This window comes from Equus quagga, chromosome 5, assembly GCF_021613505.1.
Source record: "Equus quagga isolate Etosha38 chromosome 5, UCLA_HA_Equagga_1.0, whole genome shotgun sequence".
Taxonomy (NCBI): domain Eukaryota; kingdom Metazoa; phylum Chordata; class Mammalia; order Perissodactyla; family Equidae; genus Equus; species Equus quagga.
The window spans coordinates 36,760,423-36,784,227 of record NC_060271.1 but is presented as its reverse complement, the minus strand read 5'-3'; the positions used below and the strand labels follow the sequence as shown (position 1 = coordinate 36,784,227).

The 23,805-nt window shown below is 48.5% G+C and overlaps 1 protein-coding gene across 6 annotated transcripts; it reads left to right on the top strand.

The window, feature by feature from the left end:
* The first annotated feature begins 1,945 nt into the window (after nucleotides 1-1,945).
* Nucleotides 1,946-23,226, top strand: SZRD1 (SUZ RNA binding domain containing 1). Of its 6 annotated transcripts, none has more exons than XM_046661337.1 (4): nucleotides 1,946-2,031; nucleotides 16,514-16,563; nucleotides 18,331-18,582; nucleotides 20,123-23,226. In XM_046661337.1, the coding sequence occupies exons 1-4, from the start codon at nucleotides 1,981-1,983 to the stop codon at nucleotides 20,223-20,225; spliced, it is 456 nt and encodes a 151-aa protein (XP_046517293.1). In that variant the 5' UTR covers nucleotides 1,946-1,980; the 3' UTR covers nucleotides 20,226-23,226. The 6 variants fall into 6 exon arrangements, with proteins under 6 accessions (XP_046517293.1, XP_046517292.1, XP_046517291.1 ...); XM_046661336.1 differs by having other exon boundaries at nucleotides 18,328-18,582; XM_046661335.1 differs by lacking the exon at nucleotides 1,946-2,031 and adding an exon at nucleotides 2,361-2,566.
* The last annotated feature ends 579 nt before the right edge of the window (nucleotides 23,227-23,805 follow it).

Genomic DNA, 23,805 nt, shown 5'->3' with positions numbered 1-23,805 from the left:
CATGGGCAGTAAAGAGCTGCTGCATGGGGACAGGACCCATGGGCAGTCAGAGCTCCTGCTGCTGCCCCGAGTTGAGGGTTAGGGCTAAATTTATAAGGCATGGGTACGTGACTTATTTTTACTGGAAAAAGAAAAGATGATGTAAAAAGTCGTTAAATGATTTCAGTGCAGATGGGGTCTGGTTATTGTGCGGTCATATAACTTTAGATACGAATCTAGTCATATAGATCGGCATGTAGGTGAGGATGCCCTGGGCTTCTCCCTGGGGCAGCCCTAATTCATACCATAAAAATCCACCGGGTAATATAGTTCGGCATGTAGGCCAGGTCACCTTGGGCTTCTCTAGCTGGGGCAGCCTTAATCCACATCAAACAAGACAAAATCTTTCATGTTTGAAGTTGGTCAGGCTGTTAACAGAATTAGTTGTATTTTAGACATAGAGAATTTGAGCCGCTAGTGGCATATCCATGTGGAGATGCCAATAAGAAACTTAGAGGTATGACTCGGAAAGAGCAGGTCAGTTCAGGGCTGGAAGTCAAATTTAGGAGTCTTTAGTATACATTGGGTAGCTTATAACATGAGCATCTAGGTCAGACCAGTGGACTGAGGACAGACCTGGAGATGAATGATATTTCAGACAGGAAGTCAGGAAACCAGAGAATTAGTAAGCATCTCACTTTAATTTCTAAATAAAGACTAGTAACATTCAACACATGACTGCAATTTATAATAATAATAATCATTAGGAATACAAGTTGCAAGGTTTCACGACAGGAAGCTGTTACTTCAGAAAGATTAATGACATACTCGAAACATGAGAAAAAATCTATTCCAATTCAGATAACTTTATTATAGCAGCCAAATGCAACACTGTTGAATGGCGTATTTTTAATGATGACAGGCCTATAGGAACATGTCAGTGAGAAGAAAAACACGTGGTGTTTGCTTTTTCCCCTGCTTTTCTGTTTTGGGGGGGGGAAAAGGATGATTAAGAGAGATGAGAATTATGAATCTTCTTAAGGCAGACAAGACACCTCCATAATGATAATAGCTAACCGTTAGAACTCTTACTATGGGTCAAGTGCTGTTATAAGCTTTTCAGCATAGTAACTCGTTTAATCCTTACAATCTACCTTCGAAGCAGCTACTATTATTATTATTTCTTTTTTTTTTTACACTTTGGGAAACTGAGGCACAGAAACCTTAAGTATAACATCATACAGTTTGTTCAAGTTGGAAGTGGCCAAAGTTGAACTTTAAAGTCCAAAGTCTCCATTTCTATACTGGCGAAAAATAAAACAGGAACATTGTTTAGGAAGATGCATAAAGTTTTTAAGGTAATTGTAATAATATATTCATCCGTCATTAAAGACTCGGGAGAACTTTAGTAGTTCTGGCTGTCCAGCTCAGGTGCAAAATTATCAACTAACAGTAATGTTTTTACCTCAGCGGTAGAGGATATAAAAGTGTTAATAGGTGCTTGGAATACTGCTTTATTAACAGGAAATACTGTAATCATTTTCACCTTATCAGAAATAAAATGTTTATGCATCAGCAGATATTTTTCATCCTTTATTGAGGTATAAATGTTTTCAGAATTTTGAAAAAAATTATCTTCACTTTACGAAAACTACGACTCACTTTAAAAAAAAAAAAAGTTTTCAGCAATTGCCTGCCCTTAGGAAAGATGGCTCCAAAAAACACACTTCCGGTACCCAAGAGGAGGACTTCACGTGGACCCCCATTCGGTACGAGAGAGAACTCGTTGCCCTTAAGGAAAATGGCAACCTTCGGCTTTCTCTGCCCCCTTCCAAGATGGCTTCCTCAATGCTCTTGGGCCCTAGCCTGGTGCCTCTTCCGGGCTGGGCAGGGGGCGGGGTCCATTGAGTAAAGCCTTGCGTGCCGGCGCCCGCGACGGAGGCGCGCTTCAGGGCGCAGGCGCGGGGAGAGGGTGGGGGAGGAGGGAAAGCGGCGAGTAAGATGGAAGATGAGGAGGTCGCTGAGAGCTGGGAGGAGGCGGCAGACAGCGGGGTAAGGAGGAGCCGCCGCCCCGGGGCAGGGCCGGGCGGGACCTGGCGTGAGGGAAGCCTCCAGGGAGCGGGTCTGGGGATGGTTCTCCCTAAGGAAGGGCCCCCCACGCCGGGCCGGGGGTGGAGGAGAGGCCCCCCGGTCCCTGAGCGCCTTGAAGGCCTCTTAAAGGGGCCGCGTTCCATTTCTCCCTCCACCTTTGCCCAGAGCGCCTTCCTCCACCCCCCCTGAGTGCGCGTCACCCTGGGCACCCCACCCGCCACCGAAGGCCTCCTCTCCTGGCCCCCGCGCCCACTCGCTCGCCCCGGGCCCCTTTGACCCTTCCTTTCTCGTCAGATCCCCCGCCCGCGGCACCATTTTAAAGTTCCTGTGCTGTGATGAGCTACACACCATGTGGGGGGTGCGCGGACCGGGGCGGCGTGCCCGGCTCCGGGGCAGAGCGGGAGGAGGCAGCGGAGAGCAGGAGGGGAAACAGTCGTCTCCAGGCGCCTCACCTCCGCTAAAATCCCCCACCGCTTTGCTCCATCCGCCACGGTGGGCAAGTCTGGGTTTTTTTCTCTTTCAGTTTTACTGAGAGCCCGTTGCAGGCGGGTCTCCCGGAGATCCCGCCAGAACAACCGAAACTCCAGCGGGCAGCCCCTCTCCCCGGTACCCACCCAACGATCTGAGCCCCGGGGGAGGGTCTTGGGGGGTGCTCGCCGGGGCCGAGGGGGGAGGGGTGCGATATCTAAAGTAGACGCATTTTTAGGAGGGGACCGTTCGACTTGCTTTTGGAGTTTTTTGCTCTTCTCCAAAAGCTGTAGGAAAATAGTTTATCCCGAGCCGGAACAGCCAATTCTGTTAGATTCGTGATTAATTTGGTCTTTTCAGAGTTTGTGGTTCTGTGGTGACCCTTGTGAAGATGGGGAGATGTCTTTCTGGCCTCCTCGTGTTCGTGTCTGTTCAGTGTTGGCTCGAGTGACATCCACCTTAAGGCTTCTGTGTTGAGAGTAGGGCGTGGAGAGCAGAGACAGGAGCTGGGTGTTTCTTCCCCAAGCGCCTTTAAGGATGTTTGTCAGCCCTGGAAGAGGCGGAGAAATTGATCTCGCAGCCGTGGGTGTATCTCTACGGGAATACTGAGACTTGGCTTCGGAGTTTTTTCCGGTGGTTCAGCATTTCGCTCACGGTGTTTGTGTTTTTCCACTTTGCGTAATTGAGGATTGGAAGAACTAATTCGTTCAGTAGGTTTTTAGTACAGATGTTAGTTGCCGATCATTTTTCTTGGATTTTGACTGAGTTAGAAAAGCAATTGAAAGATTTTATAGGGAGCAACAGGTGTGAGTTGGGTATTTATTTATTCAGCAAACATTGTTTTGAGTGTCTGCTATGTGATCGGCAGTGTGCTTAGCAGTGACTTTGTGCCACAGAATGTAGCATTTCCGGTCGAGGCGTTGATTCCCTACCGCTAATATGAGTGAGTCATTCAGACACCCTTCATGGCACCCCCTGCAAAAAACCTTGGCCTGCAATTTGTGACTCAAATGATAAGTTTCTTGAGCATCTTGGCCTTTCTTTGTTTTCTTCTCACCTGTTTCGAAGGGACCTGAGTTTCTCATGTTAAGGAAGTAAGAAAATGAACAAAAATGAATGTAGGATTCAAAAATTGGGGATTACTTTAGTTTTTCAGAATGGGTAAATTGCTTAGCGATCAGCAAGCCCAGTCCTGCCTTTTATAGCTGAATAAACCCCAAAGATGTAAGATTTAACTTAGATCTTTCTGATGCTTGTCCTGTATTCTTCCTACTATCTTTTACTTTAGTAAAACCCTTTAAAAGTGCCAGGTCCAGAGATGGAACCCAAACCTTGCCTCGTTGACATAGTGAGCAGTAATGGCCAGAATGCAAGTTCCGTTATATATCTTTTATTTAACTGAACCATTGAAATAACCTGTAGAGACGTTATTCTCCTTCCATCAACAAGGAAACAGGTTTAGAGAGTAACCTGTCTTGCTCAAGGTCACACAGATAGTAAGTGGGAAGCTGGGATTTGACCCCAAGGCTGTCAAACTCCGAAGCTGGGTTCTTTCTCTAGCATTTTCTTGCCTCCCTACCTGGGGACCTGTGGAAGACTTGGGAGCTGGGCATTAACTTTTGTTTTTAGGGTGTTTGCTTTGGACTTTTATTTGAAGCTCTCTTGAATTTGATTCCCTTTTCGAATTTCAGGAAGGATCTTGTAAATGTGCACTTTTGAAAGAGGGGAGCCGGGGTGGGGCTGAAGCACTGTGTCCACATCACCGGGAGACCACCTGACTGTACATGTCTTTCAGATGTAGCCAGTTGCATATGTAAAAGTCTTAGCTTCAGGTTTCCCTCTCTACCAACTGATATATGGTAGTAAGTGTTAAATTCCACCCCAACCCACACCCTTGCAAAAAAACCAAAAAACCTGCATGGCAAGAAGACTAGCAAATGGGGATTGACTGATTCTTAAAGTGAACATCCAAACTTTACATAATCCCGAGGCAGTTCTAATCCTTGAAAGTAGAGGCTTTTGGTGATTCCCTGTCCTCCAACACCACACAAAAAATTTGACATCATGCTAGAATTTCTTAGTCAGTATATCTGAGGTCATTGTCTCCTGCATATCTTCAGAATACTCAGTATCAAATCCTATTGTGTCATTCAGGGGAAGACTGACTTTGAGAAACACCTCAAGTATTCTGTAAATAGGCTGCTTTTTTGCTTTTAGTTATTATTATTAGGTATTTTTGATATTATTTAAAATTATTATAATAATATTATTATTAGGTAGGTGAACTTACCTAATATAAAATTGTTCCTTTACCTGTTTCCTCCCGTGGAGTTACATCCCCAATCAAAGGACAATTCAAGAAATATAGCTTACATTCCACCAAGGAAATGCTTCTTTAGAAATACACTCCTTTGAGAGAAATGAAAATTAAAAATGAGTTAATCTTGATCCAAACTCAGAATTGTGTCCTTCATCTTAAGCGCATCTCGAGGGACAAATAGAGCATTTTGTAATTGCAAAACATCTTTGTGCTCCAAAAAAAGTCAGATCAGCATTTTGCTCGATATCTGATGGTTTGAAGCTTTATATCCACTTGTTATTTAGACCAAAAAAAAAGAAGGCCTTGTGTATCTTGTTGGTGATGCACTAACCCAGTCCTAGGGGAAAGAAGATGGTACATAAATGTAAAACATTGGTAACCTCTCTAATTTCCTTACAGCTCAAGAGCTGCCTTTTTTCTTTTTTGGAAGGGCAAGTGTTGTAGCTGATGAGAAGAAAATGCATCTTAAGTGATTTAAAGGATGGCCGGTCTTCTGAGCTAAGATCTCAGATTTATGTTTACTTTCTACCCTCATTGAGCCAGTCATATAAACATTACCCCATCAGCGATGCTGGATGGTGTGTGAGTCTATAGGAAGGCATCAGTAAACATTGAATACCTACTGTGTGCCAGGCAGTGGGCACAGTTCAGTAGAGGAGTGAAGGCAGCACTTTCTTTGGAAGAGGCGTAAACGGGGTACCGTGGCTGAGATCAGAGGCAGTCTTGTAGAGGAGGTGATGCCTAAACTAAAATTTGAAGGACCACTTGATTTAAGCAGTGGTAAGTCTGGGAGGGCCGGGTAGAATGTAGGGCCAGTGCACCCAGAGGCAAGGAGGCAGGGAGAGAAGAGTGTGCAGCTTTGGGAGAGCTTCAAGTATTTCCTTCTGGCTGGAGGGTAGGGGCTTGGCAGGGCTGAGTGGAAAGAAATGAGGCCAGAGAGGTATGCAGGGGCCAGATTGGGAAGTGCCTTCTTGTACGTGGTTTTGGGGAGCTTGGACTTTGTCCTGAAAGCAGAGGAGAGCTTTGAAGCTTTTTTTTTTAGGACAGTAGTGACATAGATTTTAATTTAAGAGATAAGAACTTCTATTTATTTCTCTTTCTGTGCAAAAGAGGCCATTCTTCCTGAAGTGTGGCTGCCACCTCACCTTGGGGTCTTCCACACTACCTGTAACTGCTCTCGTTATGGAATGTGTGCAGTGGCTCTGGGGAGTGGGCAAATAACAGATGGTTATTTAGGGGCTACCTGGTGCTGATTTCTTTATGTCCGTCCTTATAGTAAAGAAGGCATTTAAGATTTGTGGTATCAGGAAGCACAAATCCAGGTGTACCATGCCTGAAGGGACCATTTCTAAGGTATTCCCCATCATTTTGGGAAGATTGAGTCCTAGGAACTGTGATGTCCTCAGAGGGGGTTTTCTATAAAGCAGTTGCCAGTTTAGACATGATTGTGCTGAGCAGTGTGTCCCTGGGACTCTGGAAAAAGATGTTTCACTGTGGTTTCAAAGAAAGGAGGATAATGAGCTTTTCTCTAGTAACTTCTCAGCTCTTTTCATTGAGGCTGCATGGGGGGCCTGTTCCCAGCATGCTCCCGGTGTTCAAGAGTGCTGCCATGGTTGCCGTGGGCTGGAAATTTGGGCACTCACAGGCCTTCTTGCTTTTCCTTCTACAAGAGGAGAGAACTTAGTGTATCTTTCTAAAGCTTTTGGCAAAATCTTGCAAGAGAAAAGACACTGTTGTGTAAATCTGATGACTCAAACATATTCTTGGGGTCAGCCCTTTCTTTCCGGTTTCCACTTCTACACTGTGATGGGCCCCCGACAGGTGATGTCGGTTTCTGGCTGTATCAGGTAGCTAGCCTTCACAAGGTGTGTGTTCTTTCCTGCACACTTTCCCCACAGGACAACTACTGACTTGTTGGTTTGCTAGAAGATTGAGTTTAGCTACTAATATTTGTGACCAAAATACAAAATGAAAATGATTTTTTTGAAGTAGTAACCACAGAGATTTCTCTTCCCAAGTGTGTTTAATTCTCTTAGCCTCTGCCAAGCATCCTTCTCTTTAACATTCACCTTGATGCAGGGTGCTGATGGGAAGGTTAAGGTGAAAACCAACCACCACAAAAATTCTCAACAAATCCCAGCAGTGGTCTGTTTGTAGATAGAGAATCTTATCCCTGATCGTAAGACGTTTCAAAATGTTCCTCATAATAACTCATCCCCTCCTCACACCCAAACTCTTTCCCTTATAAAATGAACACAGGAAATAACAGTCATTCCTTTCTAACAGGAGTAATAAATATGTACAACTAAAATTGCATTCTTCAGGGGCGCGATCCGTAGATGAGATGGGACAGGGCAGTTATGACTTGAGTCTGGAAAGGTCAGGCTTGTCACCACTCTTCATTGACCTTGAGAGCCGCATTCCCAGCCCTCAGGCTCTGGCCTTCTTGGCTTACAAAAGCATTTGTGGGGCCGGCTCTGTAGCCGAGTGGTTAAGTTCACGCACTCCGCTTCAGCGGCCCAGGGTTTCGCCAGTTTGGATCCTGGGTGCAGACATGGCACCACTTGTTAGGCCATGCTGAGGTGGCATCTCACATAGCACAACCAAAGGCACCCATAACTAGAATACACAACTAGAATACAACTAGTTGTATAACTGTGCTTTGCGGAGAACAAGAACAGGAAAAAAAAAAGGGAGGATTGGCAACAGATGTTAGCCTAATTGCCAATCTTTAACCAAAAAAAAAAAAAAAGGCATTTGTTACCCTCCAACTGTCAGTTCTGTTTCTGCTACCTAGTTGCCTGTCTCACTGCTTGCCCATCTCATTGGTAAACAGACACTGCCCAGAAGCCCTCCAGCTCCCAGGTCCCACGGGCCCTTTTTGGAAGGACTTCTTAGACAGCATCTTGAGGGCTCACTATAGGCCAGGCAGAGTGCATTTTACATTCCTTATCCCCCTCAGTCTCAGTGACCTAGTGAGGTGTAGGGACTATTAGTCTTGGTGTCCAGGAAATCACATGGTCATCCCAGCCCAGGCTGTTGGTCCCCTCCTGAGCCCACTCTCGGAGGGACCTTTTTGGAGGGTTTGTTTACCTTTGCTCTTCAGCAGGTGATTAGTTAAAGTGCTGTAGGATGCTTAGTTGCAAGTTCCTTTGAAGTGTGGTGTTTGTTTTGCTTGGGATTGACCTCCTGCTTCTGTAGCCTGGGTGATGAGCTAATAAATTTCATGTCTCTGAGAAACTTGAACTCCGTGCTTACGAGTCAAAAGGATAATGCTGCTGTCAGTTGTAATACTAAGAATAGTGACTGCAAGTGAGGTGCTGGTTGAAACCTTGATCATAAATGGGAAATAACTTTTTACTGTCTGGCCAAGTAGAATGAGATAACATAAATCATCTTTGCTCGTATCTCTTGAGAAGATTTAACAGCTCTGCTCTCTTAGGATCCTTATATGTGTAGTTGCAAACTGGCAGCCCTCAGGTCTTCAGCCTATAGACTTTTTTGGGGTGCACCTTGTTTTTTAAATATTGAATTTGAGTGCCTTCCCCTGGGTCTAGGTTGCTCTCCTCTCCTTGCTAGATACCTATTGTGTTCTGTCCTGCCTTCTTTACTGGCTTGGCCCTGTAGACATTGCGCTGTCCCTCCTGAGTGCCGAGATTCTCAGTAACCTTTGATGACAACACCCTTGGGTGTTTGAATAAAACCTGGTATGTGGGGAGCTAAGAGTGACTTTGTTCCTTCCCCCAAAGTCTGTATGCCTAATATTTCCTTTGGGAGTAGGGCCTTTCTGTCTTCGTTATAAAAAGTAGCAAGAAATGATAGGTCGCCTCTGCCGGTCAGTGACCCACTTTCTCCATCCATGGCAGTAGAAGTCAAAAGAGTAAGCTAAGGGTTCAAGTGCCAGGTCTGATTTTGGTGCAAGTCACTACCTACCTCTCTCTCAGCTTCATTTTCCTCCTTTGTAAGATTGGATTAATAAAATCTGCCTTGCCTGGTGGTGAGAGTTAAATCAAGCACTTAGTAATGCATCATTCAAAGGCAGATGTTGGAGCAGAGAGTGCTGCTGCCCTGAGTGTGAGGGCGGCTCTCCAGCCCCTGACAGTGTGGCCTGGTTGGGTTAGGGTGTGAAGTTCCTAAGACTGACTGAGGAGTCTCTTTGTTGCTGCCTCTGAGGACTGATACACTGTTTCCTCTAAGCGTTGCGGTCCTTAGTGTTATATGCAAAAGAAAGGGAGGAGCAGTAAGAAACATGGAGAAAGGGGAGCCCCATTAGGCTCTACCCCTGCTCTATTCAAAGGTAGGACTTACCACCATGACTCCCACCCCTGCCTGTTCGCTCCTTTAGAGCAAAGGGCTGGATGGATTCCCTCCCCCATGGAGAGAGACCCTTTGAAGAGGCACTCAAAGCAGAACAATACATTGTCTCAAGGTGGCAATGTACAGAGTTTCTGAGGCCCTCCAGTTTTGGATACATCTAAATTGCTAGGTCTGTTCTCTGCTGAAGAATTACTTCCTTTTGGATACTTATTCATAGATTTAAGATCTGGACTTTGGAATGCAGCTCTGTTGTGGTCTGCTACTGCTACCATCCTTCCTCCGGAACCCTGGGCTGGCAGGTTGGTGTTAACCTGTCAGCCTTTATCCTACCTTATTTGTTCCTGTGGCCACCCGTCAGCCGCTCTCCTGAACCTTTTTGCTTCCTCCTCTTGAGGTTTAGGGTTCACTTCTGTCACTTGCTAATTGAGTGGCCTTAAGCAAGTCACTTAACCTCTGAGCCTGCAGAGTTATTAGTTTAGGAAGTATCTTATTTTGGATCCCTTTTCTTTTTTGTTTCCCTCTCTTCATGTTTTCACTCCTTTTCTCCCCAATGTTTTGTAATGCCCCCTCTTCTCTTCTCCTTGAAACTCTTGTCCTTTATGTCCCTGCAGCTTTCCCTGACCTCTCCTAGCAGGATTGCTCCTTCTCCATTTCTCTTTCCAAAACACTGTTCATACAACTGATATAGCAACTGCCATTTGCTTGTGTCTTCTCCGACCTGGCTGGGGTCTCCTGGTCGGCAAGGATTGCCTTCTTCCCCTCTGAGTCTCCAGCATCCAGTACTTTTCCTACTTTATAGTAGGTTTTCTGTAAATGCTTATCTCCAACTTTTTTTGTTACAGGGAAGCAGAAGGAAAATGGCCTTTGAGATACATTAACAAAGCATGGGCTTCCTTAGAGAGTGAATTTTAGAACCATATCCTGTGCCCTGCGGTGGCCCACTTCATTAAAGGGCAGCAGTTGTCCTTGCTGTGGGAGTAACAGAGGCAGGAGGAGTGTTTTGTGGGAAATGGAACCTTCAAACAGACTAACCTGAGTCTTTTATTAAAAACGCAACCGATGAATTCGTGACCCACAGGTGCCCCCATAGATCTTCTCGCAGCTGCTGAATTCTGTGTTTTTTGACTTATCCAATCGTGTTTGCCCAGAAGTTTCGTTAATTTATTGAACCTCACAGTTGTCTTGAAGCAACACTGTCGAATCAAACCTTGGGTGCTTCCCTCCCTGGAGTAAGGCGGGGGAGGTGGAATAAGCAGGAGCATTGGAGATGGCCAGCCCTACCGGGGAAGGACACTGCCACACCACCGACGGAGAAGCAAGGCAGGGATGAAACACAGAGTTAAACTAATCGCTGTGAAGGTTGTTTGGAAATGTCTCTCTGGATTGTACATCTGGACTTGAAATAGCCAGTGAGTTACAGAGTTTTTTATCTGTTACAGATAAAAAAGTTACAGAGACCTTTGTATCTGATAGTTTTAGAGCAGATTTTGCTAGATCTTCCTATGAATTCTTTTGCTTTATTCTTAAGTGAAATTGAGACTCCCACGGGAGGAGCCAAAATCGCATCCAGATGTGCGGTATGGGAGACATAGGTGCCTCGCTGGGAGACTGCTCTCCCAGGAGACCCTAACACAGGCAACCCTGTAGCACTTAGGACCAGCATAGGCACTGCCTACTATGGGGGGAGTTCAGGGCCAGAACGTGTCCCGCCTTCTACTCCTTCACAGCATCTTTCTTCTCTTTGCTTTTTCTGTAGTGGTGGCAGTGTGTGCATCAGGACCTGTCATGCTCTGGTTCTGAGAGAAGCCCTTGTCCTCTCAGAGTTCCTGTCTCTTCATAGGTCCCCCAGTACCTGCTCATAGCTGGGTGCTCCCCAACAGGGGCTAGTTGGGCCAGACCAGATGAGCCTATAGGATAAGGTGGTTCACAGAGAGCCCCAGACCAGTCATTATTCCTCACATTTGAGGGGAAAGTCAGAAAATTTCATCTTTTGAAATGGAAACTGACAAAGAGAGGCAAATTATCTGAGAAAAGTCGCTTAAGTAGTAACTGTTGCTGATAGACAGATTATTTCCTGACTCAGAGCCAGTGCCTCTTAGACCTCCACTTAATGCAAGATTACATGGATTCTTAGGAGCTGTGTTAGTTGCATTAGTGGCCAGAGGATTCCAGTGATCCGAGAGAGGGATGCCGTGGTGGAGCAGAGCAGTTCGCTCCTTTGGCACCAGGGGGAAGGCCCTGGGGAGCGGGCAGCAGCAGGTCAGGCACCAGATAGAGTGAGACACCCACTCCCACCCCCGTAGTGTAACAGATGAGGATTTGGGTTTGTTCACTCTGTCTCTTATGAGTTTGGCTAGTTGGAATTGGTTCCCCCCCCCGGGGCTTCATCACCCTGAGGTGAACTGATAAAGTCTGTTTCTTGAACATTCAGGTCTGAGTGCAGCCATAATGGTGCTGTACTTGGTACCAAGGCCCAAAATAGCCTATTTCTCTCCTTTGCATTTCTTCCTCTCCTCTCCCTGTCTCACCTTTCTTCCTTTCTCATCCATCTCTTAATGTTTTAGGAGTGAACTTGTCATTATCATCTGCCTGCCCTTGCAGATACGTCCCTATCCTTTTTGTCTCCTTTGTTCCTTTTGAAGATTGTGACTGTGTGACAAACTAGGCTGTTGGAGGTGGCCCCTTCCCTGTTCTTCCCCTCATATGCCTCCCCCAGCTTTCTGCCGGACGCTCACACAAGCGTGGCCGCTGCAAGGTTAAGGGCATCAGCAGCCAGTGAAGCTGAGGCGTAGCCCCACAGGGCAAGTGATACCTGTGTTTGGTACAAGAGATCTTTTGCTTAGGATTTAGGCCCAAAGGGAGGAGGCCACCCCACTTATCAGAGCACAGAGCATCATCTTCTGCAGTCTGCTCAGTGCTACTTGGCAAAAAATAAAGAGCCTTTCCAGGAGATGCCATAAGAAATCAAGCTTTCTTAGCACCTCGCCTCTGATGTGCTTGTGCCTTCACGCTTGCCTTCTGCCTGGTGACCCTTGCTCAGAGCACAGTCACAGAGTGATGAGCTTATGGATTTCTTCACTAGCCATGGAGGCTGGGCCTCTAACATGGGAGCCTTGACCTTGGGCCAGGGCTCTGTGCATCCTTGTAAAAAGAGGAGGTGCCCTTAGGTGATAAGATTCCTTGTTCAGGCTCACTTCTAGATGCTTCCTCACACAACATTCTGAGGCCTGCTTAATTCTGTGGGGCCATTGCGGCTCTGGAGGAGACTAGCATTCTCCTTGTAGTATGCCCTGTAGGAAAGTTTCGACCTGCTCCAGCTCTTCAGAGCACGAGTTTGAGAGCAGATTGATTGCAGGGCCTTGTCCAAGGAGATAATGGACTGACTCATGATACCTGGACAGACTCCAGAGCAGGTTGCAGTGCCCTCTCCAGCTGCTGGCAGAGCAGTCCCTCTCCTGCCTGGACGGCTCAGAGCACGCTGGTGTCCAGCTGGCCATCTGGAGATGGCCTGGATCAGCTTTCTGCCAAAGCTGTTGGGTTTATATCCCGTTCTCTAATCTGATAGAATTCTTCCTCAGCTCTGATAAGCCATCCTGCCTGATGTGATAGGGTTTAATAGAAATGTTGGTTATCGGAGTACCAGGGAGCAATGTGGAACTCAGGGGAGATGAAGAGGAGACGATCGATATCTAATGGCTTTCCCAGGCGTTTCCAGGAGTTCGAACAGTTGTGGGTATGCAGCAGCCTGGGGTGGGGCCTCCCAGGGCTTTCCTAGGGGTGCCTCTACGCTGTACTGCTGCTCTGTGACCTTGGGTAAGTTCCTTAGCTTCCCTGAGCCACATCACCCTCATCTGACAGGGAAGGATACAAGCGACAGTCTATCAGACAGGGTTGGTGGGAGCAGAGAATGAGTGTTTGGGAAAGTGTATTGACAGCCAGTGAGCATTATATTGACGTAAGGCACTATTTTTAAAGCCAGTAGCTTTGTATTTTGTGCCAAGTATGCTGGTCATGTTCTAGTTTTGGGACAGAGGACGTTTACTCAGACACAGTCCATATGCCCTCTTGAAAGGCTTTTGTCCACCCGGGCTCCATTTGCTGGGCCTGGCAGATTCTCTGTCTTCCCTAAAGCCTGAGAGAAGGAAGGAAGCAGTTTGCTTTCCTGAGAGGAGAACTGGATGATTCCTCAAATCCAGCTAATATGATGTATATTTTACCACAGTTTTTTAAAAAATCAGCTAATGTATTAGGCCTATTTGCCTATATGTCTTATTTGGCCTTCACAGTGATATGGAAGCAAGAGTTCATGTAATAAAGTTTAAAAATTTAGAGCTTTCCCATAAGAATCTTGAATTTGATTTCCCCTAAAATGGCAGCTCTGGCCCTGTCAGCCAAGGCTCGGCTGCCTGCTGTGGGCAGGGCAAGAGCTCTTGGGTGCCTTGCGGCCCCTTCAGCTCCCCACTGTGCTCCCTGCATGTGGAGTCTGGTTGCTTGCCCAGCCTGTGGAGGCGTTTGGTTTTGACCCTGTATGAAGACATCTAAATCCCACAGATGTTAAACCCTGCGTTTATGATGGAGAAACTTGAGCAGGCAGTCTCATTTTCACACTGGAGCAAAATGATATAGTGTGGAACTTCAAAACCATAAGTAATCGGTGGAAAGCCCTGAAAAGCCCTTAAAAGGTAATGTGAGACATAGAGCAACGTGAGACATAGTATTTGCTCAGGCAGTAACTCTGTTATTAATCAAAGAACTTAGAAGAATTACGATTCTGACGCAGATTAGCTGTGGGCATAGATTTTCTTTGAATGTCCATCTGTCAGTTCACAGAAAACATCCAGGTCATTCCCTCACTCTTGGTGCACCTTTTCCATTTAGTCATTAAACAGTCGTTGGACGCCAACTTGTGTCCCAAGCTTGAGTGAGAGGTTTTCATTCTGGAGGCTTCCTAGCGAGACAGTTGACGGCGCCCTTAGAATACAGAAAACAGTGCTCTGCTTGCCTAAGTGTATTTTGAGTCTTTCATAAAAACAACTTTCAACACACCTCAGCACCCATCAGAATGAGTGTCAGTGTCAGACTGGATTTATTTTATTTATTTCTTTTTTTGAGGAAGATTAGCCCTGAGCTAACTCCTGCCAATCCTCCTCTTTTTGCTGAGGAAGACTGGTCCTGAGCTAACATCCGTGCCCATCTTCCTCTACTTTATATGTGGGACGCCTGCCACAGCATGGCTTGCCAAGTGGTGCCGTGTCCACACCTGGGATCCGAACCGGCGAACCCTTGGCCGCTGAGAAGTGGAACGTGCGAACTTAACTGCTGCGCCACTGGGCCAGCCCCGTCAGACTGGATTTAAATCTAGCTTCATATGGTTAGTCTAGCTTCATACTGTTTACAGGAGACAAAAATGAGGACGTGGAAAGATAAGACGTAAAAGATAGAGAACAACATATTCTAGGAACACTAACCAAAAGAAAACTGGCGTAGCTTTGTTAATATTAACCAATAGATTTTTTTTATGAGTTTTTGTTTTTGTTTTTGTTTTTTGAGGAAGATTAGCCCTGAGCTAGCATCTGCCAATCCTCCTCTTTTTGCTGAGGAAGACTGGCCCTGAGCTAACATCCATGCCCATCTTCCTCTACTTTTTATGTGGAATGCGTATCACAGCATGATGTGCCAAGCAGTGCCATGTCTGCACCCGGGATCCGAACCAGCGAACCCCGGGCCACCGAAGCAGAACGTGTGCACTTAACCGCCGAGCCACTAGGCCTAACCAATAGATTTTTAAGGCAAGGAAGATCGCTTCATAATAATAAACTGTTTAATTTACTAAAAAGAATAGTTCTTGGTTCTTTCCATAGTGAATAGATCCAAATCAGTAAGAATTTGGAAGATTTGAACAATGCAGTTAACTAGCTGGAACTGTGTCAACCAACCGTAGAATGCAGTCGTTTTCAGAACATATAGAACATTCGTGAAAACTGACTACACACTGGGCCCTGAGGTGGATCTCAGCATATTTCAAAGACTTTCTCCTAAGGCAGTGATTCCTAACATTTTGCAAGTAATAGACTCCTTTGAAAATACCAAGTATCTTGTAGGTCAAGGTTTTTCAACCTCGGCACTATTGATGTTTGGGGCTGGATAATTCCTTGCTGTGGGGGCTGTTCTGTGTATTGTAGGATTTTAGCAGCATCCCAAGACTACCCACTAGATGCCAGTGGCACCTCTCCTCCAGTAGTGACAACCAAAAATGTCTCCAGACGTTGGCCAGATGTCCCCTGGTGGGCAAAATCACCCCTGGTTGAGAGCCTCTGTGCAGATCTTCTCTCCAAGAAGTGTATAATTTTGCGTACAGTTTTTCCCTCTCCAGTAGCTAGATGGTCTTGCCCTCACTGAGCATGGTTGAGTGGGACGTTTTGTAAGAAACGGCAGTGGGACAGCCAAGGATCCTGGAGGTTTGGTCTTTGCTCTGTGCACAGCTTCCTCCTGTCCAGTGCATGGACACTGGTGCATAAGTGTGTGGAGGCATCATGGAGTTTCTGATGCTGAGGGCCTGAGGACTCAGACTGCCATCCGGTTCCACACATGTTAGGCTTCTGTCTTGTTCTAAGCCTTTTGCTAGGTGCAGCCAGAGTTCAAGTCCACAGCAGTAAAACAGATTATAAAATCTGTGATACATGTGATCGTGATGGAATGTAAAAGGGAGAGCTTATCTCTGAGGAGCAGGTGATTAACTGTGTGTAGGATCAGGCAAGACTTCACAAAGGAGGGTGGACATCAAGCTGGGTTTTACAGGATAAATGGGAGTTTGCAAGGGGGGAGGCCCGTGGAGGACATGTGCACGTGGACCAGCATGCTGGGCTCTAGGGATTAGTAGTAGCTCATTTTTGCTGTGCTGTAAAACAGGATCAGAAGATGAAGGAAGGTATGGGCAAGGCATGCTTACGAGGTTGGACTTGATCCAGCAAGAGGTTGAAGCATTTTAAGTGGGGAAGTGACATGATCAGATTTCTGTTTAGAAAGTTGATTTGAGTGCCTCTGTGAAGGACAGATTAGAGCCTGGGAGACTAGTTGGAGGCTATGCAAAGAACCCAGCTGAGTGGCGAGGTCTAGAACCATCACCACGGCTGTGGGGATGGAGGGAGATGAACCCGAAGGAGTCAGGTCCCCACACCCCAGAGTCTAGTAAAGGAAGGTTTACATCCATTACCTCAAAGGACACAGTAATGTCCCTGGTCAGAGAGAGGATACTGCCCTTAGCTCAGAAAATAAAGACGTAAGTTTTTATTTGAGAGAGATTTTTTTCCACTTTTTATATACATTTTTTTCCTCTAGGAAATAGACAGACGGTTGGAAAAAAAACTGAAGATCACACAAAAGGAGAGGTAAGGCTGCTGTCTGGTCTGAGGGCTCATGCTCTCTGCCATTTGAGAGCTGGGCAGTCAGTGGTGTTCTCCAGCTGGCTGTTAGGTTAGCAGGTCAGGCTCCTGGGCAGGAAACCTTTCCCTCAGGGACATGGTGGCTCGAGGCTTTGGGAGTGAGGCGGGAGTGTTGCACCTGCCTCCTACCTTAGTGGACACCTGTGTGAGGTGATCTGATGGAAAGTGGGGAGGTGGCAAATCAGAAGGCTTGGGTTTTAGGTTTGGCTCTGCTCCCAGTTGCTCTGAGGTTTGGGGCAAGTTGTTTCCCCCTCTGGACATCAGTTTCTTTCTCTGTGATATAAGGAGGTTGGACAGATGATGTCTCTGGGCCCTCTGTGGCTTAGTGGCTTAGGGAATCATGGCGGTATCCTGGAAGAAAAGATTCTCAGAAATTCTTTTAGAGACCTTTAGGGATAGTTTTTTTCCCCACCCAGACAGCAGAGAAAGTGGGTGAAAATTGACTTCAGCAGTGGTCTTTGGGCTTAGATAACCTGTCAGCTTCCCGCAGAGACAGGTGGCAGGGAGAAGAGGGCCTCTCGGGATTTGCTTAATGGGCTGCACAGTCATTCCCAGGGAGCTCTGGGCTGCCCTGCCCACCCGCTAGCTTTCCTGGCTCCCTGCGGCTTTGGTCGGATTGCTGGCCGCTTGTCTGTCTGCTCGTCTCAGCAGCACTAACGCCTGTTGACAGTCCCCTTGCCATGCCGTTCCTGTCCTGCCCAGGACTTGCTCCAGTTCCCATGGCAGCAGCTGAGCTCCTCTAGTCTGCACCCCTCCTGACAACCACAGCTCTGAAAACAGGCCCCTGCGGGCTGTTTGGTTCTGAAGAGAAGCTAGTTGACTGCTCTGGGGAGGGTCTTTGTGGCTGTTGAGGGGTGGTCCTTCCTGCCTGGATCCCTGTTTCTCCTGTGGCTTTTGTCTCTTTCCCTTCCCTTCTTTCCCACCTCTCCTTGTGGACACATCGCCTGATGTGCACATCCACCAGCCTTGGACAATGCTTCTCCTTTGAGCACTGCCAAGCATTGTTTCTAGGATCGTCCTTCACCCCAGTCCCGCCGCGTCCAGCGTACCAGAGAGCCCTGGTGAGGGAGGTGCCTCTGCTCAGAAGCTCTTCTGAAGAGGTGATCCAGTTGTCTGGTGTAGCTTGTCTCTGGGAGGCACAAGTCACTCATCAGAAGGCTGAGGCAGTTTGGTAAATCCTGTCGTGATGCCAGGCAGGGATGGCGGAGCAGGCTCCTTTGTAGTGTTTGACTGGTTGGAGCACATGTGGTGAAAGCCCTTGGCTGGGGGGAACACTTTGCTGACCCTCAAGCTAAGGGGCTCCCGCCGCACCAGTCTGTTACACTCCGGTTTGTGTAGGAAAGCTGGGATTTTAACTGAAGTCATCAGCTTGTGGGCATGAAATGTTTTGACGCAGGGGCCAACAGTGGTTGATGTGACTGTGAAGAACTTGGAGATGGAAGGCCCAGAGTAAGCTGGTGTTCCCGCCCTCTTTGCCCGGGATCAGGTCTGAGGAGCAGACCTGTGGACTGCATGAGCTTATGGCAAGGTTGCTCTTTTGAGAAACCCTTCTTGAGGAGTGAGAATTGTGATGTCTGGTCAGAGGCCAGAGAATAATGAGTAGCATTAAGAGGGGGGAGGGGGAGAAAAGTGATGGGGGTAGGTGTGGACATGGATGGGGCCTCTGTAGTCAAGGGCAGGACTTGTGAAGCTGTGTTTGCTCTTTGTCAGCAGGAAATCCAGATCTCCTCCCAAAGTGCCCATTGTGATTCAGGACGATAGCCTTCCCACGGGCCCCCCCCCACAGATCCGCATCCTCAAGAGGCCCACCAGCAACGGTGTGGTCAGCAGCCCCAACTCCACCAGCAGGCCAGCCCTTCCTGTCAAGTCCCTAGCACAGCGGGAGGCAGAGTACGCCGAAGCCCGGAAGCGGATCCTGGGCAGTGCCAGCGCCGAGGAGGAGCAAGAGAAACCCATCCTCGACAGGTGAGTGTAGCTGGCAGAGCTGACCATCGACCACTCCAGCAGGCCACCTTGAGGAGAAGGAGGAGAGTGGCCTGGCTGTGTGTAGAGTAGTGAGAAGCAGCAGAATCAGGGCTGGCATCATCACAGCTCCAGCTGCCAACCCAGGCTGGTGGGGCTAGTTTGTTGTCTGTACCCTGTTGGCTCGGCACTGCTCTGAAAGCTTTCAGGAAGTCATGGGTTGCTGGCATGCTGCCTTTGCAGGCACCAGGAGGCGGTGTGGCAGAGAGGCTAAAGGCATGGTCTTTGAGTCAAAACCTGCTGGAGTTTGAGCCCACTGCTGCCACTTACTTCTGCTTAACTTAGAGCTACTTAAACTCTGCCTTCATAGCCCAGTCTGAAAACCAGGATAATGAGAGCGCCTGCCTCATCAGGTGGTTGTGCGGTTAAATGCGCATGGGCTTCTGAGAACCCTGCCTGGCATGGCGGAAAGAGCCCAGTTAAGTGCTTCGATGTTATCTTCTGGGTCTCCTAATCGCCCACTGTGATGTTTTTGTGAATTTTCTAAATTATTTTTTATTCCTGACTTTTTCTTTCACTGCAGTCCTAGAGGTTGTGTTATGTAGGATTGTCACCTCCTGGAAAGGCAGTATTTGTTGAAACAGCCTCATTGTAACTTTGAGAGTTCTGCTTGGACTTGGTCTTCTGTGACTTGAAGAACTAATCTGTGTACCTTCTTCTCTCTATCTCTTCATTATTTTGATGACATCCATTACCTCTCCTCTAAACTTTCTCTTGGCAGAGTGGAAAAAGGCCATTTCCTTTTAGTCTTCCATGGTGATGTGAGTTGACCATTAATCACATGATTTGGAGAGAAGCAGGAGGGCACAAATGGCGGGTACTGGGTCACTCTGCTGAGCTCTTGGTTAGGGGTCTTTTTTTTTTTGAGATTGGCACCTGAGCTAACGTCTGTTGCCAGTCTTGTCTTCTTCGTCTCCCCAAAGTCCCCCCCAGCACGTAGTTGTATATTCTAGTTGCAAGTCCTTCTGATTGTGCTGGGTGTGACGCCACCTCAGCATGGCCTGGTGAGCAGTGCTGGGTCCGCACCCAGGATCCAAACTGGCAAACCCTGGACTGCCAAAGCAGAGTGTGTGAACTTGGCCACGGGGCCGGCCTTGGTTAGGGGTCTTTACCCTGGTCTGACACTCTGGAGAGTCTGTGCCATGTGCTTCTGTGGAGGATGTGCTGTCTATGGTCACTGCCTCTGGGCAGGATGGGCCCTTGAGCACTCCCCCTGCCTCCAGATGAATAACAGCAAGCCAGACTTGGGGGAGAGTGCTTACAGGCATGAGAGGTAACCGTGGACCACCCACCCTTCCTGCCCACAGGGCTTCGCAACTTAAAGATGCTCTGAGTCTGCTTGCCAAAGAAGCAGGCTCAAGGAGCCAGAGTTGGTTCATAGCCACTGTGACTTCTGCCCCAGCTGCAGGGGAGGTTGGTTTTAAGATTTGGGGACCTCTCTTATATCCTTTTTCAGACCTCCTTCTGATCTTCTTCCCTTCAGGCCAACCAGGATCTCCCAACCCGAAGACAGCAGACAGCCCAGTAATGTGATCAGACAGCCTTTGGGTCCTGATGGATCACAAGGCTTCAAACAGCGCAGATAAGTGCGGGCAAGAAAGGATGCTGCCGCCATCATCGCCTCCTGGGTCGTCCGCCACGGGTCGCACTGCCGTGGCAGACAGCTGGACTTGAGCAGAGGGAACGACCTGACTTACTTGCACTGTGATCCCCTTTGCTCCGCCCACTGTGACCTTGAACCCCATGCACTGTGACCTCCCCCTTCCCCCCTTCCCACTGTGATTGGCACGTCTACAAGGGCTGTCCCAAGTCAATGGAAAGGGAAAGGGTAGGGGTTCGGGGAGGGTTGGGGGGACCCACCAAGGACTCAGAGTAGAGAGTCAGTGCCACTTGGGGTAAAGCCAGTGCCAGCAATAACAGTTTATCATGCTCATTAATTTGGGATTTTAAAACACAAATGAGAACTCCCGTCCACCCACCCCCAAGTGCATGTCTTCATCACTTAAAAGCAAGTTCCATTTGAAAATATCCTTTTTTTCTTCCTATTTTTGTTTGTTTATACAAATATCTGATTTGCAAGAAAAAGTGCATGGGAGGGGTTTTAGCAGTTTAATGAATTTTTAATTGAGAAAGGGTAGTTTGGTAGTCTACTTAAAAATGTTTCTGGGAAATTCACTAGAAACATTAACCAATAGGATTTTGGTGAGCTTAGCTTCTGTATTCCTACTGCCGCCCAGAAAAGGGGCAGGGCTCCATAGCCCAGGACAGATGAGCACCCCATGCCTATACCTCCCTCCCCCAGCTAAGTCCCAGGGCATCTTGGCCCTGCCTGGAGACTGGGCTAGCTCTATAGGCTCAGAGAGCCTGGGGAGGGTGCCAAGCCCACCTCCAGTATTTTGGGAGACAGGGAAAGTGAACAGACTTCCCCTTCCCACACCCCTCAGGGCGGTTCCCTACCAGCCAGGCTTGCTGCTTCTAGAAAAGAGCAGGGAGTGAGACTGCACTCCTGGGCGTAGGTGTGAGGGATGTGAGACTTGCTCAGCATTTTGCTGTCAGCACAAGGAAAGCCAGGAGAGAATCTGGCTCCAGGACTTTGAGCTTCCTGCCTGGTGTGGTCAGGTGAATAGATCCTCCCACTTCAGCAAGGCCTGAACTCGCATGGGTCTGTGGAGCGTCATCTCTGTTGATGGCACCAGCTCAGTAACTACCTGGTACATTTCCTTTGTGAAATCACTACCTTGGGAGCAGCCCATTCTGAATACACTTGGGAAAAGACAAGCTGTGTATTGCAAAGATTGGTGATGACAGGCTGGTGCCCTATGCAGCTAGGCTATCGTTCACCCCTTTTTCCAGAGCGAGGGCCTGGAGTGAAGGCAGTATCCCCCCGGTCCCTGGAGCCTAGCGTTTTACTTTGGCTCCTTGAAGTGGAAGAGCCTAAGAGGCAGCTGCCCAGAGCAGCTGTGTGTGTACAGTCTGGCCCAGGCTTTGTGGTCTCTTCTGTAGCACTGCGCCTTATCCCGCAGCCAGCCAGACGTCCTCCCCACTCAGTGGATGAGTTTTGGAGTGGGTGGTGTGATGTTTTGTGATCAGGACAGTCTGAGGTGGCCAAGGTGGCAACTTCAGTTTTGCAGGCTCACTCCAGCCTTGGTTCACTGGCCCTCAACCTTGCCCTGTGGGAATGCAGGCCAGGCCACACCCCACAATGTCTTCCCCTTAGGAGGAAGGGCCAGCTGCCAGCTGAATCAGCAGCTAGTTCATAGCACGCACAACCTTGTAACTGTGTGAAGCCAGGAAATTGTCTGTGAGCAGAGCTGGAACAGCTTCAGTCAGTGAGAACCCGAGGGGTGTTGAGTTGTGCCCACAGGCTGTTCTGGGGGTAATTACCTCCATGAGTGGGCAAGGGAGGTTGGCTGCTGTCTTTATAGTTCCACTGCCCTGACCAAGTTTCCTCATTCTAAATGTATAGTGTAATAGTGGTTTCTGGCCGAGGTGAGACTGTCTTTCAGTTGGAGAAGGGTACAGAGGTAGGCCAGGTGGGAAGGCCAGAAGTGCTGATTGCTCAGCTGTTGGGACCACCTGCTGTTGCCCCCCTCCCCTGGCGGGAGCCAAAGGGCAGGCTGGCTGACGGGTGTCTGGATTGAGGATGTAGTGGGGACTGGTGCTCCCATCCCCTCCAGCCAAAGACGGGGCTTTGCCCGCTGTGTGCCTGTTCCACCCACCAGCAGTCATACCCTTGGCTTCTCAGATGGAGAGGCGGCAGACAAAATTTTAAAAAAGAAAGAAAGAAATGAAAACAGGAGACTGTATTGTGTTGGGGGGAGATGGGAGAACGGTTTGGATTTTGTGTGTGGTTTTTTTTTGTTTTTTTTTTGTTTTTTTTGTAGTCGTCTGTAACTTTCCTTAAGTGCTTTTTTTTTTTTTTTTTTTAAATAAGCTGCAGGCTTTGGCTTGGAAAACCCCAGGGGAATGGGGGGCAGAAACTTGAGGCTGCTGCCCCTTTATCTGCCTTCACGGTACTGTCCCCTTCCCCGAGCTCATCCCTTACCCCATGAGCCAGGCCTCAGACCTTCCAGCTAACCGCTTCCCATGAGCCACTACTCTGAAGTCAGCCTATAACCAAAGGAGCTGGGGGTCCGGGCCTGGTGACCAACCCTTCTCAGCCCACTCAATCAGGGTGCTCCCCACCTGCAGGCAGGAGGCAACACCCTATCTGCTACCATCAGCCCCTTCCAGAGCCCACTGCCCCGCCCCACCTGCCCTGTCCAGCCCAGCCATACCCTGCTCTGCCCCATCTGGGGATGCTCTGCTCAGGGATGGGCCGGCAGGGCTGCCCCCAGCCTCCCTGGTAAGCAGAGACTCTGGAAACCTCTGGGGTCCTGTTTTCTGGCCGTGTGATCCCAGGGGTACACATGGGCCCCTTGGGTGTCTGAACAGAAGGGCATAGGGGGAGGGCCGCACCCCTGCAGTCCTGCTCTGCTGGTCTAGCGGGCAGCTGCCCACCCCACCCCACCCTGCACCGCGGGCTCCTGAGTCGGCAGATTAAGCATTTTATAAATTGTATTTTAAATACATGTTTTAAACTTGTCAGAGCCTTGTCCTCATTTCAGTTCCTGGCCTCCTAACCTTGCTGTGGCTGCTTGTTTAAGCACTGGGGAGCTGCTGCTGCTCAGTCCCAGGGAAGGGCTGTCTCTGTCACACAGGCCTGGGGTGGTGTGTGGGGTGGGGGGCAAGGACCCACACCCTTAGGCTCCAAGGGAAGGGGACCCCTGGGTCCTGGGGCTCTGTTGGTGAGAGCGTGGCCAAGGCCCTCCTGCCCTCCCATGTTTAAGGGCCAGGGTTTTTCCCAGGTAGCTTCCGTTAGGTTCGCTCCTCCCTGCGAGCAAGTGGGGAGAGAGAATTCCTGCCCTGGTGGGGCTCCTAGTCCAGAGGGGGAGACACTCATGAGAGACCCAGCTCTGTGCTTTGAGAGTACACAGAAGGTCAAGAGTGTGCCCAGGGCCACCCCCAGCAGGACGCCTGACCCTGGGCAGAGCTTTGAGGTGAGTCTTGCTTCAGGGGTTCTGAAGCCTGAGGGAGGCTGGGGCCCTGTACTCTGAGAGCCAAGTGGGAGGATGAAAACCTGGGGCCCTTCCCTGGCACCAGGCACAGAGGCTGAGGTTCTTGTTG

Excerpts from the sequence above, each read along its gene's own strand:
- SZRD1 (XM_046661334.1), top strand. The coding sequence starts at position 2,420 with ATGTGGGGGGTGCGCGGACCGGGGCGGCGTGCCCGGCTCCGGGGCAGA. Across the intron at positions 2,567-16,513 it reads TGCTCCATCCGCCACGGTGG|GAAATAGACAGACGGTTGGA; the intron begins GCAAGTCTGGGT and ends TTTTTCCTCTAG. Across the intron at positions 18,583-20,122 it reads GAGAAACCCATCCTCGACAG|GCCAACCAGGATCTCCCAAC; the intron begins GTGAGTGTAGCT and ends TCTTCCCTTCAG.